Source organism: Chrysemys picta, chromosome 1, assembly GCF_011386835.1.
Source record: "Chrysemys picta bellii isolate R12L10 chromosome 1, ASM1138683v2, whole genome shotgun sequence".
NCBI classification, from domain to species: domain Eukaryota; kingdom Metazoa; phylum Chordata; order Testudines; family Emydidae; genus Chrysemys; species Chrysemys picta.
Window position 1 is genome coordinate 90,072,474 of NC_088791.1, and position 12,580 is coordinate 90,085,053.

The 12,580-nt window shown below is 45.9% G+C and overlaps 1 protein-coding gene across 5 annotated transcripts in view; it reads right to left on the bottom strand.

The window, feature by feature from the left end:
- The window catches only part of PLBD1 (phospholipase B domain containing 1), a 57,133-nt gene that overhangs the window by 17,018 nt on the left and 27,535 nt on the right, over positions 1–12,580 (bottom strand). For 4 of the 5 annotated variants that reach the window (XM_042859715.2, XM_065562442.1, XM_008174171.4 and 1 more), the window contains exons 4-6: positions 11,737–11,875; positions 7,936–8,097; positions 3,769–3,913 (exon numbers count right to left, since the gene is read on the bottom strand). In XM_042859715.2, coding sequence (XP_042715649.1) covers positions 3,769–3,913; positions 7,936–8,097; positions 11,737–11,875 — 446 coding nt within the window. The remainder of the gene's footprint in view (positions 1–3,768; positions 3,914–7,935; positions 8,098–11,736; positions 11,876–12,580) is intronic. The other variant, XM_065562420.1, reaches the window with a different exon arrangement.

Below are 12,580 nucleotides of genomic sequence, written 5' to 3' on the forward strand. Positions count from 1 at the left end.
TCCTCCGAGCACCAGCCCCCGCCCCCCCAGCGCCACGCCGCGCCACGCCAACCCCCGCCCCTCCTCTGAGCGCCAGCCCCCGCCCCCCAGCGCTGCGCCAGCCCCCGCCCCTCCTCCGAACGCCAGCCCCCGCCCCCCAGCGCCACGCCAACCCCCGCCCCTCCTCTGAGCACCAGCCCCCGCCCCCCCAATGCCGCGCCAACCCCCGCCCCTCCTTCGAGCACCAGCCCACGCCCCCCCAGCGCCACGCCGCGCCACGCCAACCCCCGCCCCTCCTCTGAGCGCCAGCCCCCGCCCCTCCTCTGAGCGCCAGCCCCCGCCCCCCAGCGCTGCGCCAACTCCCGCCCCTCCTCTGAGCACCAGCCCCCGCCCCCCCAACGCCGCGCCAACCCCCGCCCCTCCTCTGAGCACCAGCCCCCGCCCCCCCAACGCCGCGCCAACCCCCGCCCCTCCTCCGAGCACCAGCCCCCGCCCCCCCAGCGCCACGCCGCGCCACGCCAACCCCCGCCCCTCCTCTGAGCGCCAGCCCCCGCCCCCCAGCGCTGCGCCAGCCCCCGCCCCTCCTCCGAGCGCCAGCCCCGCCCCCCCAGCGCCACGCCAACCCCCGCCCCTCCTCTGAGCACCAGCCCCCGCCCCCCCAACGCCGCGCCAACCCCTGCCCCTCCTCTGAGCGCCAGCCCCCGCCCCCCAGTGCCGCGCCAGCCCCCGCCCCCCCAGCGCCGTGCCACGCCGCGCCAGCCCCCGCCCCTCTTCCGAGCACCAGCCCCGCCCCCCCAGCACCGCGTCACGCCGCGCCAGCTCCCGCCCCTCCGAGCGCCAGGTCCCGACCAATAAATAAATTAATAAAAACCTGAGCGCCGCCCCGGCCCAACGTGCCGCCCCAAGCACATGCTTGGTCGGCTGGTGCCTGGAGCTGGCCCTGGCTGCCCATACCTCCCCCACAGCCTGCAGGTCTTTATCTCCTGTGGTCCTTGTGTGCAGGCAGGTTTGCTGGGATGTAGCCCCAGAAGGAAGTGGCTGGGATAAGCACTGGCCGCAGGCAGGTTTGCACATCCCAGTGTTTCCTTCTGCAGGCACGTTTGCAAGGCTGTAGCCCCAAGTGGCCCTTTCTTCCAAAAAAAGCTGTTAATAAGCAGCATGCTGTTGCTAATATCCAAATCCCATTAACATTTATGTTAATGAGATGGGACTGGTTCCCAGCAATATGTTGCCATTAACCAGAAGTTGCTAATAGCAGGATTGCAATAGGCAGAATATAGTGTATTTTATCAAGACAGTTTGCTGGCTGGCTCTCTCAGGTCAAAGTTATCTTGGCTCAGGGGAAAAAGTGATAGCCCGGTGTGGGTCATGTACATGGAAAAGGTTGCAGTCTTCATTTGGAGCCGTGACATGGGACCTATGGGTTTTGCTGTAGACCCCAGAGGGCTAAATGACCGAAAGGTACAAGACAGGGCCGCCCGGGCGGGGGGGAGAGAGGGCAAGTGGGGCAATTTGCCCCAGGCCCTGCCGGGGCCCCCCGAGAATATAGTATTCTATAGTATTGCAACCTTTTTTTATGGAAGGGGCCCCCGAAATTGCTTTGCCCCAGGCCCCCTGAATCCTCTGGGCGGCCCTGGTACAAGACTCCATCACATTACGGCAACTTGCAGCAGAAGATTTTGGAAGTTTTCCTTATTGCAGGATGTCCCTAGACTGCCACCAAGCCTGCGTCTCAGTCATTGTCCATCATTTGGAAAAGTGCAAGAGTCTGTGAGCCATACTGTCAGCTAGTGCAAACTGATGAAGTCACCGGATCTGGCTCTCTTAGTGGCATGTGATACTACACCACAATTCAAAGTCCGCTGAATCTCTCATGTAGACACATACCCTGGGTGCCAGGAACCTCACTGTGGCCATGACACCTAACTTTTGTAGCATGGTCTTTGCTGAAATTTGCTGGTAATGGCAAATCCTACCAGATCGTTGTATCAGAGTCTGTCCTGGGACAAGAAAGCTTTAAGAGGAGCCATGTCTACAACATTTCTTGGTGATTCTGACCGTCTCTGGGGAACAAGTTGAGACTTTGGGTCTTCTAGAATGAAGCCTAGTTATACCAGCACCTCGGTGGCTGATTCTTTGATATCTTCCAAGGTGAAGCTTGACAAGCCAATTGATCAAATCAGGGAAGACTCACATTTCTGTCTTGTGTGAAGAGGCCACAAAGATTGCAAAGCATTTTGTAACACTTGGCACATATGCCAGCCCAAATGGCAACACTTTAAATTGGTAGTTCTGGTCCCATATCTGAAGCACAGAGAGTATGTCTGTACACATGTAAGCTCCATCTCCCGTTCTAAAGGGTGCAATGGTTCTCAACATCATCTTTTCAGAGATCTCAGATCCAGGTTGGGCCTTAGCCTTCTGTCTGTTTGGGTACCTAGACAGTACCTTTCCTTCTCAACAGACACAGACTGGGTGCCATTCCTTGCCAGTGGGGATTGGAATTACTGTAGAGACTTTCTTCCTAATACTGCTAGAGTGCACTACTGAAAGGAGATAATCTGACCTCAGTAGCCCCTCAAAGATGAGAGCCCAAATCTCTAAGAGAAGGTGGTGCTTAAGGACCATTGGGGAAGAGAGAGGACCCACAAGACAAGCAGTCCCTCAACCTCAATTTCATTCAAATGTCATTAAAAAAAACAACCCACCCCAGGGTTATTGATGTTTGTAGGTAGAGACATTGAGGACCTTTCAGCTTCTGTTGCAAGGGAAACACACCAACTAACTGAAATCCTCAGCTAAACAATTGATGGCCACAGTTCTCTCAGAATTAGATAGCCTCCGCCTGTGTACCCATTTCCACCATTGTTTTTTAAATCATTTTTTTAAGTTTTGAATTTCAACTTCAAACGTGTGGGATACAAACACAAACAGCTTTGCATTTTGTTTACTTTTTCAAGACCTGAAGTTTAGAATCATTCCTGCCACCCATCCATCTGAACCCCCACCCATTTTTTTTAAATCAGGAGTCTACATTTTAAGATTAAGTGGCACTTTTTAACACTGAGGAGAATGAGATGTGCTGCCAAACCTTTCTGTGGTAGTTTATAAGTAGTTTTAGCTACATAACTAAAACATGAAGCACACATAAAGAACAAGAAAAAAAGTCCATCCTCTGAAGGGATAGTAAGTTTAAAGTTTGTTGGTCAGGTAAAACCGCCCTCCCTCAACCCGCACCCCACCTCCACAAATCAAGAAGGAGATTGAAAAATCAATTTGACAACTGGTAACCAAATGTCAAAGATAATGTCAATTTGATACTCTCTAGTAATCCCATTAGTATCAGTCAAGCCACTAAAGTGAAGTGTTCAGAACTGTATTATCACCAGAGACACACTAGTACTGTAGGGCTACGCTTGGGTAGGGTGGGGAAAATATCAGCAATACAGACGAACATGTACCAAGCAAGTAGAATTCAAACTCTTTCATAAGGAACCATATTTGCGCCAGGGGGTTGCAAAATATTTAACAAGTACTCTTCAGAACACCATCCCAGACAATTTGTTTTTTAAAGGATACATTCAAAACAATACATCTGCAAGAAATTTTCCTTTATTGGCTTCTAAGAGTATTAAGGTAGGTCAGCCTTGGTGCCTATAGTAACAGTGTCCCGTCTATAAGGCTTTTATAGAAGAGTCCACAAGTCAATGAGATGTGGAGAAGGCACATACAGACATGGATGCATTTATGAACGCAGAGTATGAGGTTTCCTATTCTCACCCCAGTTACCTGGGTAACTGCTGAATGACATCCGACCAGTAACCGTCTTTGGATCAGTGATGTTGAAGTCCCAATGTTTATATATTCTCAACGTAGCTGCATATGTAAACCAGCTGGAATGAGCAAAATAGATGTTCTCATATCCAGGGAGAACCTAGAAAACAGAAGCAGAACAGTGAGTAATCCTGATCATTGTAACGCTCTCTACTCTACACCAGTAGAGGTGGAAGAACAATTTGTTGCAAATAACCCATCGGATGGATTTTGCCTTTGTTCAAGAATCATCAGATTATCAAGTTTGAATCTATTGTTATAATGGGACATACTGGCCCTTTAAAGCCAGAGAGGGGATGCCTGGGAGACCAGGAATTCTGGAGCAGATAAGGGCCCAGGAAATGATGGATGCAGCTGCTGGGAGAGAAGAAGTGGTCCAAAGATGATAGTGTCTCGGGAAACTCAGGCTACAGTTTCTTTAAGGGCCTAGGATCAGTAGCTTTGCAGTGTAAGGTGGGACAAGGCTTCCCTCTCTGTCCGCCCTCCAGAATAAGTTCTGGGAAAAAGCATGGCATACAACCTGACTCTTGCCTCACTCTGAGAGAGACATGAGCAGGGGAAGCACTGGTTGCCTGCTGACCTCTCCCAGCCCACAGGAGAAAAGATTGAGGTGGTGTGACCTGGCCTCCAAGTTGGGGAGGAAGGCTGAAGCCTGGGAGGAAAGGATTTTTGTTATGAAGGTTTTGTTTTGTGTTCTGTTTGCTTTTTTTAAAAAAGAATTTGTTGCCAACCTGGGTGGAACCAGCTAGGGGAAATTTACAGAGGTCGGCTGGGAGAAGCTGCCCTACAGTGGCAGCCAGCTACTGCTGTTAAAAATTAGTCACTGACGTTTCTGGGAATAATCCTTGGTCAGTTGGCCGTTTACAAGCAATTAGTAGTAAATATTTGAAATTAGTTAGTTTAGTTTTTATTGGACACATATATTATGATATGTTTCAGTTCTCTGAGTGCTACTTAGAATCCAGTTTCCTGCTTAAATACTTTTTTTTTAGAATGCAAAATTTGCTTTCTACAAATATTCTTCAATATTAGCTGAAAATATGCTGGTTTTCTGTATGTTCCTCTTGGTGACCTGGTTAAATAGAAAGTACAGAAGGCAAAAACAAGGGACCTTGTCAGTAAAAGCAAATTTGTTTAAAAATGTAAATGTATATTGACATAATATTCTTTTTAAGTATTCACTCAGCTCTAATATCCAGTGTTCATCCAGGAGCCAGTTACAACAAGTAAATATCTGACTCTTCTCCAGGTTAAGCTCAGGTTCCTGAGATGCGACATTCCCCACAGCAAAAGGGAGTGTCCCAGAAGTCTTCAGATCCCAACTGGAACCCTGAGAATTCCCCATTTTGTCACCTTCATCTTTGAAGCACCATCTTGAAGCAAGAGGAAGACCAAAGACAGGGTAGGCCCACTGCTCAGTGAAGAGGGAGAAACAGTAACAGGAAACTTGGAAATGGCAGAAATGCTTAATGACTTCTTTGTTTCGGTCTTTACCGAGAAGTCTGAAGGAATGCCTAACCTAGTGAATGCTAATGGGAAGGGGGTAGGTTTAGCAGATAAAATAAAAAAAGAACAAGTTAAAAATCACTTAGAAAAGTTAGATGCCTGCAAGTCACCAGGGCCTGATGAAATGCATCCTAGAATACTCAAGGAGTTATAGAGGAGGTATCTGAGCCTCTAGCTATTATCTTTGGAAAATCATGGGAGATGGGAGAGATTGCAGAAGACTGGAAAAGGGCAAATATAGTGCCCATCTATAAAAAGGGAAATAAAAACAACCCAGGAAACTACAGAGCAGTTAGTTTAACTTCTGTGCCAGGGAAGATAATGGAGCAAGTAATTAAGGAAATCATCTGCAAACACTTGGAAGGTGGTAAGGTGATAGGGAACAGCCAGCATGGATTTGTAAAGAACAAATCGTGTCAAACCAATCTGATAGCTTTCTTCGATAGGACAACAAGTCTTGTAGATAAGGGAGAAGCTGTGGATGTGGTACACCTAGACTTTAGTTACGCATTTGATATGGTCTCGCATGATATTCTTATCGATAAACTAGGCAAATACAAATTAGATGTATTATTTGTTAGTCTCTAAGGTGCCACAAGTACTCCTGTTCTTTTTGTGGATACAGACTAACACGGTTGCTACTCTGAAACAATTTAGATGGGACTACTATAAGGTGGGTGCATAACTGGCTGGATAACCATACTCAGAGAGTTGTTATTAATGGTTCCCAATCCTGCTGGAAAGGCATAACAAGTGGGGTTCCGCAGGGGTCTGTTTTGGGACCTGCTCTGTTCAATATCTTCATTAACGACTTAGATATTGACATAGAAAGTACGCTTATTAAGTTTGTAGATGATACCAAATTGGGAGGGATTGCAAATGCTTTGGAGGACAGGGTCATAATTCAAAATGATCTGGACAAATTGGAGAAATGGTCTGAGGTAAACAGGATGAAGTTTTACAAAGACAAATGCAAAGTGCTTCACTTAGGAAGGAACAATCAGTTTCACACATACAGAATGGGAAGAGACTGTCTAGGAAGGAGTACGGCAGAAAGGGATCTAGGGGTTATAGTTGACCACAAGCTAAATATGAGTCAACAGTGTGATGCCATTGCAAAAAAAGCAAACGTGATTCTGGGATGTATTAACAGGTGTGTTGTGAGCAGACACGAGAAGTCATTCTTCCGCTCTACTCTGCGCTGGTTAGGCCTCAACTGGAGTATTGTGTCCAGTTCTGGGCACCGCATTTCAAGAAAGATGTGGAGAAATTGGAGAGGGTCCAGAGAAGAGCAACAAGAATGATTAAAGGTCTTGAGAACATGACCTATGAAGGAAGGCTGAAAGAATTGGGTTTGTTTAGTTTGGAAAAGAGAAGACTGAGAGGGGACATGATAGCAGTTTTCAGGTATCTAAAAGGGTGTCATAAGGAGGAGGGAGAAAACTTGTTCACCGTAGCCTCTAAGGATAGAACAAGAAGCAATGGGCTTAAACTGCAGCAAGGGAGGTTTAGGTTGGACATTAGGAAAAAGTTCCTGTCAGGGTGGTTAAACACTGGAATAAACTGCCTAGGGAGGTTGTGGAATCTCCATCTCTGGAGATACTTAAGAGTAGTTTAGATAAATGTCTACCAGGGATGGTCTAGACAGTATTTGGTCCTGCCATGAGGGCAGAGGACTGGACTCGATGACCTCTCGAGGTCCTTTCCAGTCCTTGAATCTATGAATCTATGAATCTTGTGGCCACCATCTACACCATCTAGTGAGATTCCTTCCAAAGGTCAATAACAAAACCTCTTTTTTAAAAAAAAATGAAAATCAAACCAAGACTGCCTGTTGATCTAGATGGCACTCCATCCTCCTCCTCAGAGCACTGTGACTACACCTGCAGTGTTCCAACCCCCTACCAGCACAGGGAAGGAGACCACCACTAAAAATGAAAAACCAATTTCTAACCATTTTTATATCACACCCATTGCCATTTTACCATAGTGCTTCTCCTGGATGATAGTGAAAATCATCAGTTGCACAGCCTGCTATTGCATCTTTAACTCCCTAAATTTACACAAAGAGTCTACCTCTAAATCAGATACAGGTATCTCCCGTTCCTCCCCCCAGAAGGCTAAAACGCTGCCTCAACGGTCTTCCCGATCACTACCAGACTAAGGGACAAGAGACTGGCTCTGGAAAATCAGATGCTGCCCTTTTCAAAGGTAGCACACTGCAGAGTCACATGATCTGCCATTCTGAGACGTATTGTACCCCTTAAAAAATGCATGGGAACTTCTTATCTGTCTCTCCAACATGGCTTTTAGCCATCTTCAGATATTAAACAACTTCAATTTAGAGACAAATGAAAGACCAAATACAAGAGTAACATGATACAAAAGCAACAACTAGAATGATTTGTTAGAAAACTTATCTATGTACAGTATCAGTTAAAATAAAATGGAATCAAGATTGATGTGTCTGTAGTGCCCAGCATGATGGGGCCCTGACGCCTGATTGAGGCCCCCACATGTTCCTGAAATATAAATAATAATGAGGATTACATCAACATGATCATGATACAAGTCTACTCAGGAACTAAAAGTTATGAGAAATTGTGTTGCCCTCACCTTGATAAGAGCAGAGCAGTGACCCATGTCCCACTGATATCTCCCAAAGCCTGCTGGGTCACCCTTATACCAACCCACTGCTGAATACGTGAATAATGCAGGAATAAGGTCCAATAGATCTCCAACTGCATTCAGGAAGTGGACAGCAAAGACACTCAGGGGCTGGGAGGCAAAGAGACCAAAAAAAAATTTTTTTTTCAGACAGAGAAGTGAATGAGTGAGCAACTTCAGCTGTTAATATGAGTTTGCTTTTCTTTCACCCCCAAAGGAATAATTAAGTTATTCCCTTTACATAAAATATTCACATGTTCACATAATGCCTTTGCATTATACTGCAACAGAGAAATCAACTAAGGAAGAAAAGAAGAGGTTAACAAGAATTATTAAAACCTGTTGTATCTGTACAGAAAGCCCGGAGTCAGCAGATACTGTACTGTTAGGTTTGAAAACTTAGTCCGTTGTACATTTATCTAAATGCCTTTATTAATGACCCAGATGAGCACTCAGGTCTCACAAAGACTTTGGGCTTGTTTACATGAGGAAAAAAACTCACAATAGCTAATGTGTTTAGCTAAATTCCATACTAACTTCCCTGTATATACAAACCCATTGATAAGACACATCCTGAGGTTGGAGACGATGGAGATAAATGATGCCTGGGGAGTTAGGTAAGCTTAGTGATACTAGCCAAATGTGAAAATCCTTCATGGTTGTTGACACCATACCCTTAGTGTAGACAAGGCTCAATAGGAGTGACAGAGTGCTTGTGCCTCGAGGAATAAGACTGGGAGATTTGCAATGGGAAGCATCCAGGTAGGAAAGAAGTACAGTGCTTCCATGAAGCCTTGTTCCTAACTATGAAGCTGGCCTCCCTTAAGAGAGGTGGAAGAAAAGAGAACAGTATTCTCTCAATTGCTACCTATTTTCACATAGAAGTCAAATAGAGAACTGTATTGCCCACGAGCTATTCAGACCATTCTGCTTTTGCAGTGGAAGTAATCAGCAGAAAGAATGTAATACACTGCTTTGTGCACAAAGGGGAAGGGAAAAACTTTCCAAAACTAAAACTTTTGCCAAAAGTTCCAATAATAAGCAAAACTTCCCCACACAGCTAAGATCTTGTATATCAGGTGACCCTAATAGTGGCTGTGATTTAGAGGAAAGCTGAGACATACATTTAACTTTTATTATATTGCTTTATCCTCTCACATTTTTTAGTGAAAACATATGGTGGGGAGGGGCAGGCAAGGTACCTCAGGTCTATAAACAGTGGGATGACTCTAGTGTGGAGTTTTTTTTAAAACAACTCAACAGTGTAATGTACCCAGAAGAGGGTCCTGGACGTCTGTATATATGACAACTTTAGTTTCTATATTAAATTACACATGAGAAACCACTTTCAAAAATAATCAAGAGTTGGACTGAGAGATTGCAGGGGAGAAGGGCTGAGAGGCTGAGTAGGAAGAAGCCCATGGAGGTAGCAGCAAGAAGTGAGATGGAGCTGTCTTTGGCTGCTGGTTATAGGTTCCCTGGGCTGGGAAGCGGTGTAGTGTGTTTGCCTAGGTTCCCATACCAGCCACTGGTATGGTGGCACGAGGCCAGAGAAGGGGAAATGACCACAGTGCCCAGCACTGGAGCCGGACACCAGATATAAGGACTGGACTTTTATTTTGTTGAACTGTATGTCACCTTGGAATGGGTGGATTTAAATCATGACCTGGCTGTAGGATCATCATAGGAGGAGGCTGACCTCCAGAGGACCAGAGCATTTGTCGGCAGGTGGTGCCAGACAGGGTGAGAGCTGCCATGCCTGACCACAAGGAGCAACTCCAGCGGTGAGTTGACCCCTTCACAGTGATCTACTTAAAGGGGCCATGTTTTTTGGCACTGTGTACAAGGTAAGTGATTGTGATGATGCATACCCCATTGCTGACTGGATCAGCACAATACTTGTATACTGTCTGCATGAGATTTTCAAAAGCGCTCAGTGCTGGTCTAACTCTTTCCCCCGCTGATATCAATGGTAAAATTCCAAATGACTTCAATGGAAGCAGGACTAGGCCAATGCTGAGTGCTTTAGAACATCCCCCATCTGGCTCTAAGTCATGACAACCCAGAACCTGGAACAAGCATCCCCCCTAGGGAGACAGGGGAGAGGGAGAAAAGGAGACATCACAAGCATACTCCTACATGTCTAAAGTCTTCTGATGAATCCATTTGCTTAGGAATTAGCATCTCATCTTCAGGATTCTGGGAGAGCCTCAAGACACTGATCAAATTCCTGCAGCAAATCCTTTGAAATCCAAAGGATGCTGTATAGTTAGGGCCCTACCAAATTCACCATAGATGCCGACTTCCCCTCTACCCAGGGGGTGCTTGACCCCCACTCCACCCCAGGCCCACCCCCACTCCATCCCTTCCCTCCAAGCCCCCACCCCACATCTTCCCGCCCCTGTTGGGCCCTCAGTCAGCAGCTGCCACTCTTTGGCTGCCCAGCTCTGAAGTCAGCAGCGCAGAAGTAAGGGTGGCGTGGTATGGTATTGCCACCCTTACTTTTGCACTGCTGCTGGCAAGGCACTGTCTTCAAAGCTGGGTGGCTCGCTAACAGCTGCTGCTCTCCAGCCACCCAGATCTGAAAGCAGCACAGAAGCAAGTGTGGCAATACTGCGACCCCCCCTTAAAATAACTTTGTGACCCTCCTGCAACTCCCTTTTGGTTCAGGATCCCCAATTTGAGAAACGCTGGTCTCCCCCATTTAAACTGTATAATATAGGCTAAAACCACACAAAAGACCAGATTTCACGGGGGAAACTAGATTTCATGGTCCGTGACGCGTTTTTCATGGCCGCGAATTTGGTAGGGCCTAGTTATGAAAGCTTGTGCACACTTGTCTGAGAGTCAAGCTTTCTTAACATAATCTCAAAAATTCTGGCCTACAAAGAAGTCTCTCTCCATTATTCTGAATGGACACTGTCCTTATTCTCTTTCACTGTCTGGCCTCCTCTGCAATAAAGGCCCAAAGCAAATTCTACAGAAAAAAAAAGGGGCTTTACTATTTTAAATGTTTCTGCTTTGCCGTTCACCACCCCCAACCTCCCCACTTCCTTGCAGTTCTTAGGCAAAGATTAAAAAATCAGTTACTGAAGTCCTTGCTTTCACTGTGTGAAATGCATTAGACATTTTGGGACAGATCCTTAGCCGTTGTAAATTATTGTAGCTTTATTGAAGTTCATGGAGCTACACTATTTTACACCAGCTGATGATCTGGATCTTGGTAATGATACTTCCAATACAAATTCTAATATGAATCACAAACAACTCTGCCATAATATTGTCACACATACTCTAAAATGAAAGACTAATTAAAAAAAAAATCCAGGGCTTCCAAGGTTTTTTTTTTAAAGTTACCTTTGAAAATAAAGGTGAAAGCTTTAGTGACCTCCCAGTTTTTTATTCACACTATTCTTGCCACTTTGAACACCCAAGAATTATTTGCCCACAAACCAATTAAGAATGCAATCTTCCAATCTGAGTGTGCGTTCTAAAATCATTCCCAACCCAACCAGCATTCAAGAAGACAGAGTTGCAAATTAGTTTTAGAGAACACTTCTCTGATCTGCACTGCAGATTTGTTTGTTACATCATCCATACCGAACATCCACTAATGTTAATGGAAGCTTTGTATGCTGAATAGGTAAGCAGAGACCCTTGTCTTTAAATATCTTCTACGTCTTTGACTTTGAATTACCCTATCCTTCCCTTCTCCCCCTAGAATCACTTAGAGAGCTTCATCACTCTTACTCTTTGCTTGTGGTGCTTAGCCCATTCTTGGGCTCCCATGTACAGCCCATCCAGCTGTGCAATAACATAGCCAGCATGCCTCCAGAAGGGGTCATCCTTATTATTTTTGATTTGTTGTCTGGTCCATTTATCCTGTTTCCTGAAAAGGAAAAAAAATGGTTTTACAGAGCACTCTTCAGATTCCATGTATCCTACAAAGAACAACACTTTATATCGTAATTAACTAAATAATAGAGTGGATTAACCACGGGCAAATGTAGTTGTGATAATGATGCTCAGCAATAGCTGTCTCTCCCCCCTCCACTTCCCAGACAGAGCTTAGAACATAAAACACAATGTTTTGTTAAAACAGGCCAGACCAAATTCTGGCCCCTGTTCTGGCCCCTTTATCCAAGTCTGGTAAGCATACAGGAGTGTAAAATGACTGCAACCGAATTCTCCCAGTGCTGTGCAGGGTAGGGCTGACATAAATGGCTCTATGATGCCCCCATTCCTCCCCGCCCCCATGGGCTCAGGAATAGTGTGCATCCTGGGAACATTTGGGGACATGGTCATAGCTCTCAGGGCTACAGGTTTTCTGTACTGTATAGCAGCCTATAAGCAGCCCAGCAAAGGTTGCAGTAAAGCAGATCAGTTCCCACAGCAATCCATAACCTGGGCCATGCAATGGCAATATAAAGCCACTTTCACCTCCATCCACTTCCACTTCCCTGGCCTGCATCTGCTGTGCTGAGTCTCTTTGGAGATGCAGCATAAAACTTCACCTGGAATGTTTGCCAGGGCATAGTGATTGTCTGCTGTTCTTTTCATTGAGGAAAGGTGGGCTGGGGGTTAGAGGGGTAGT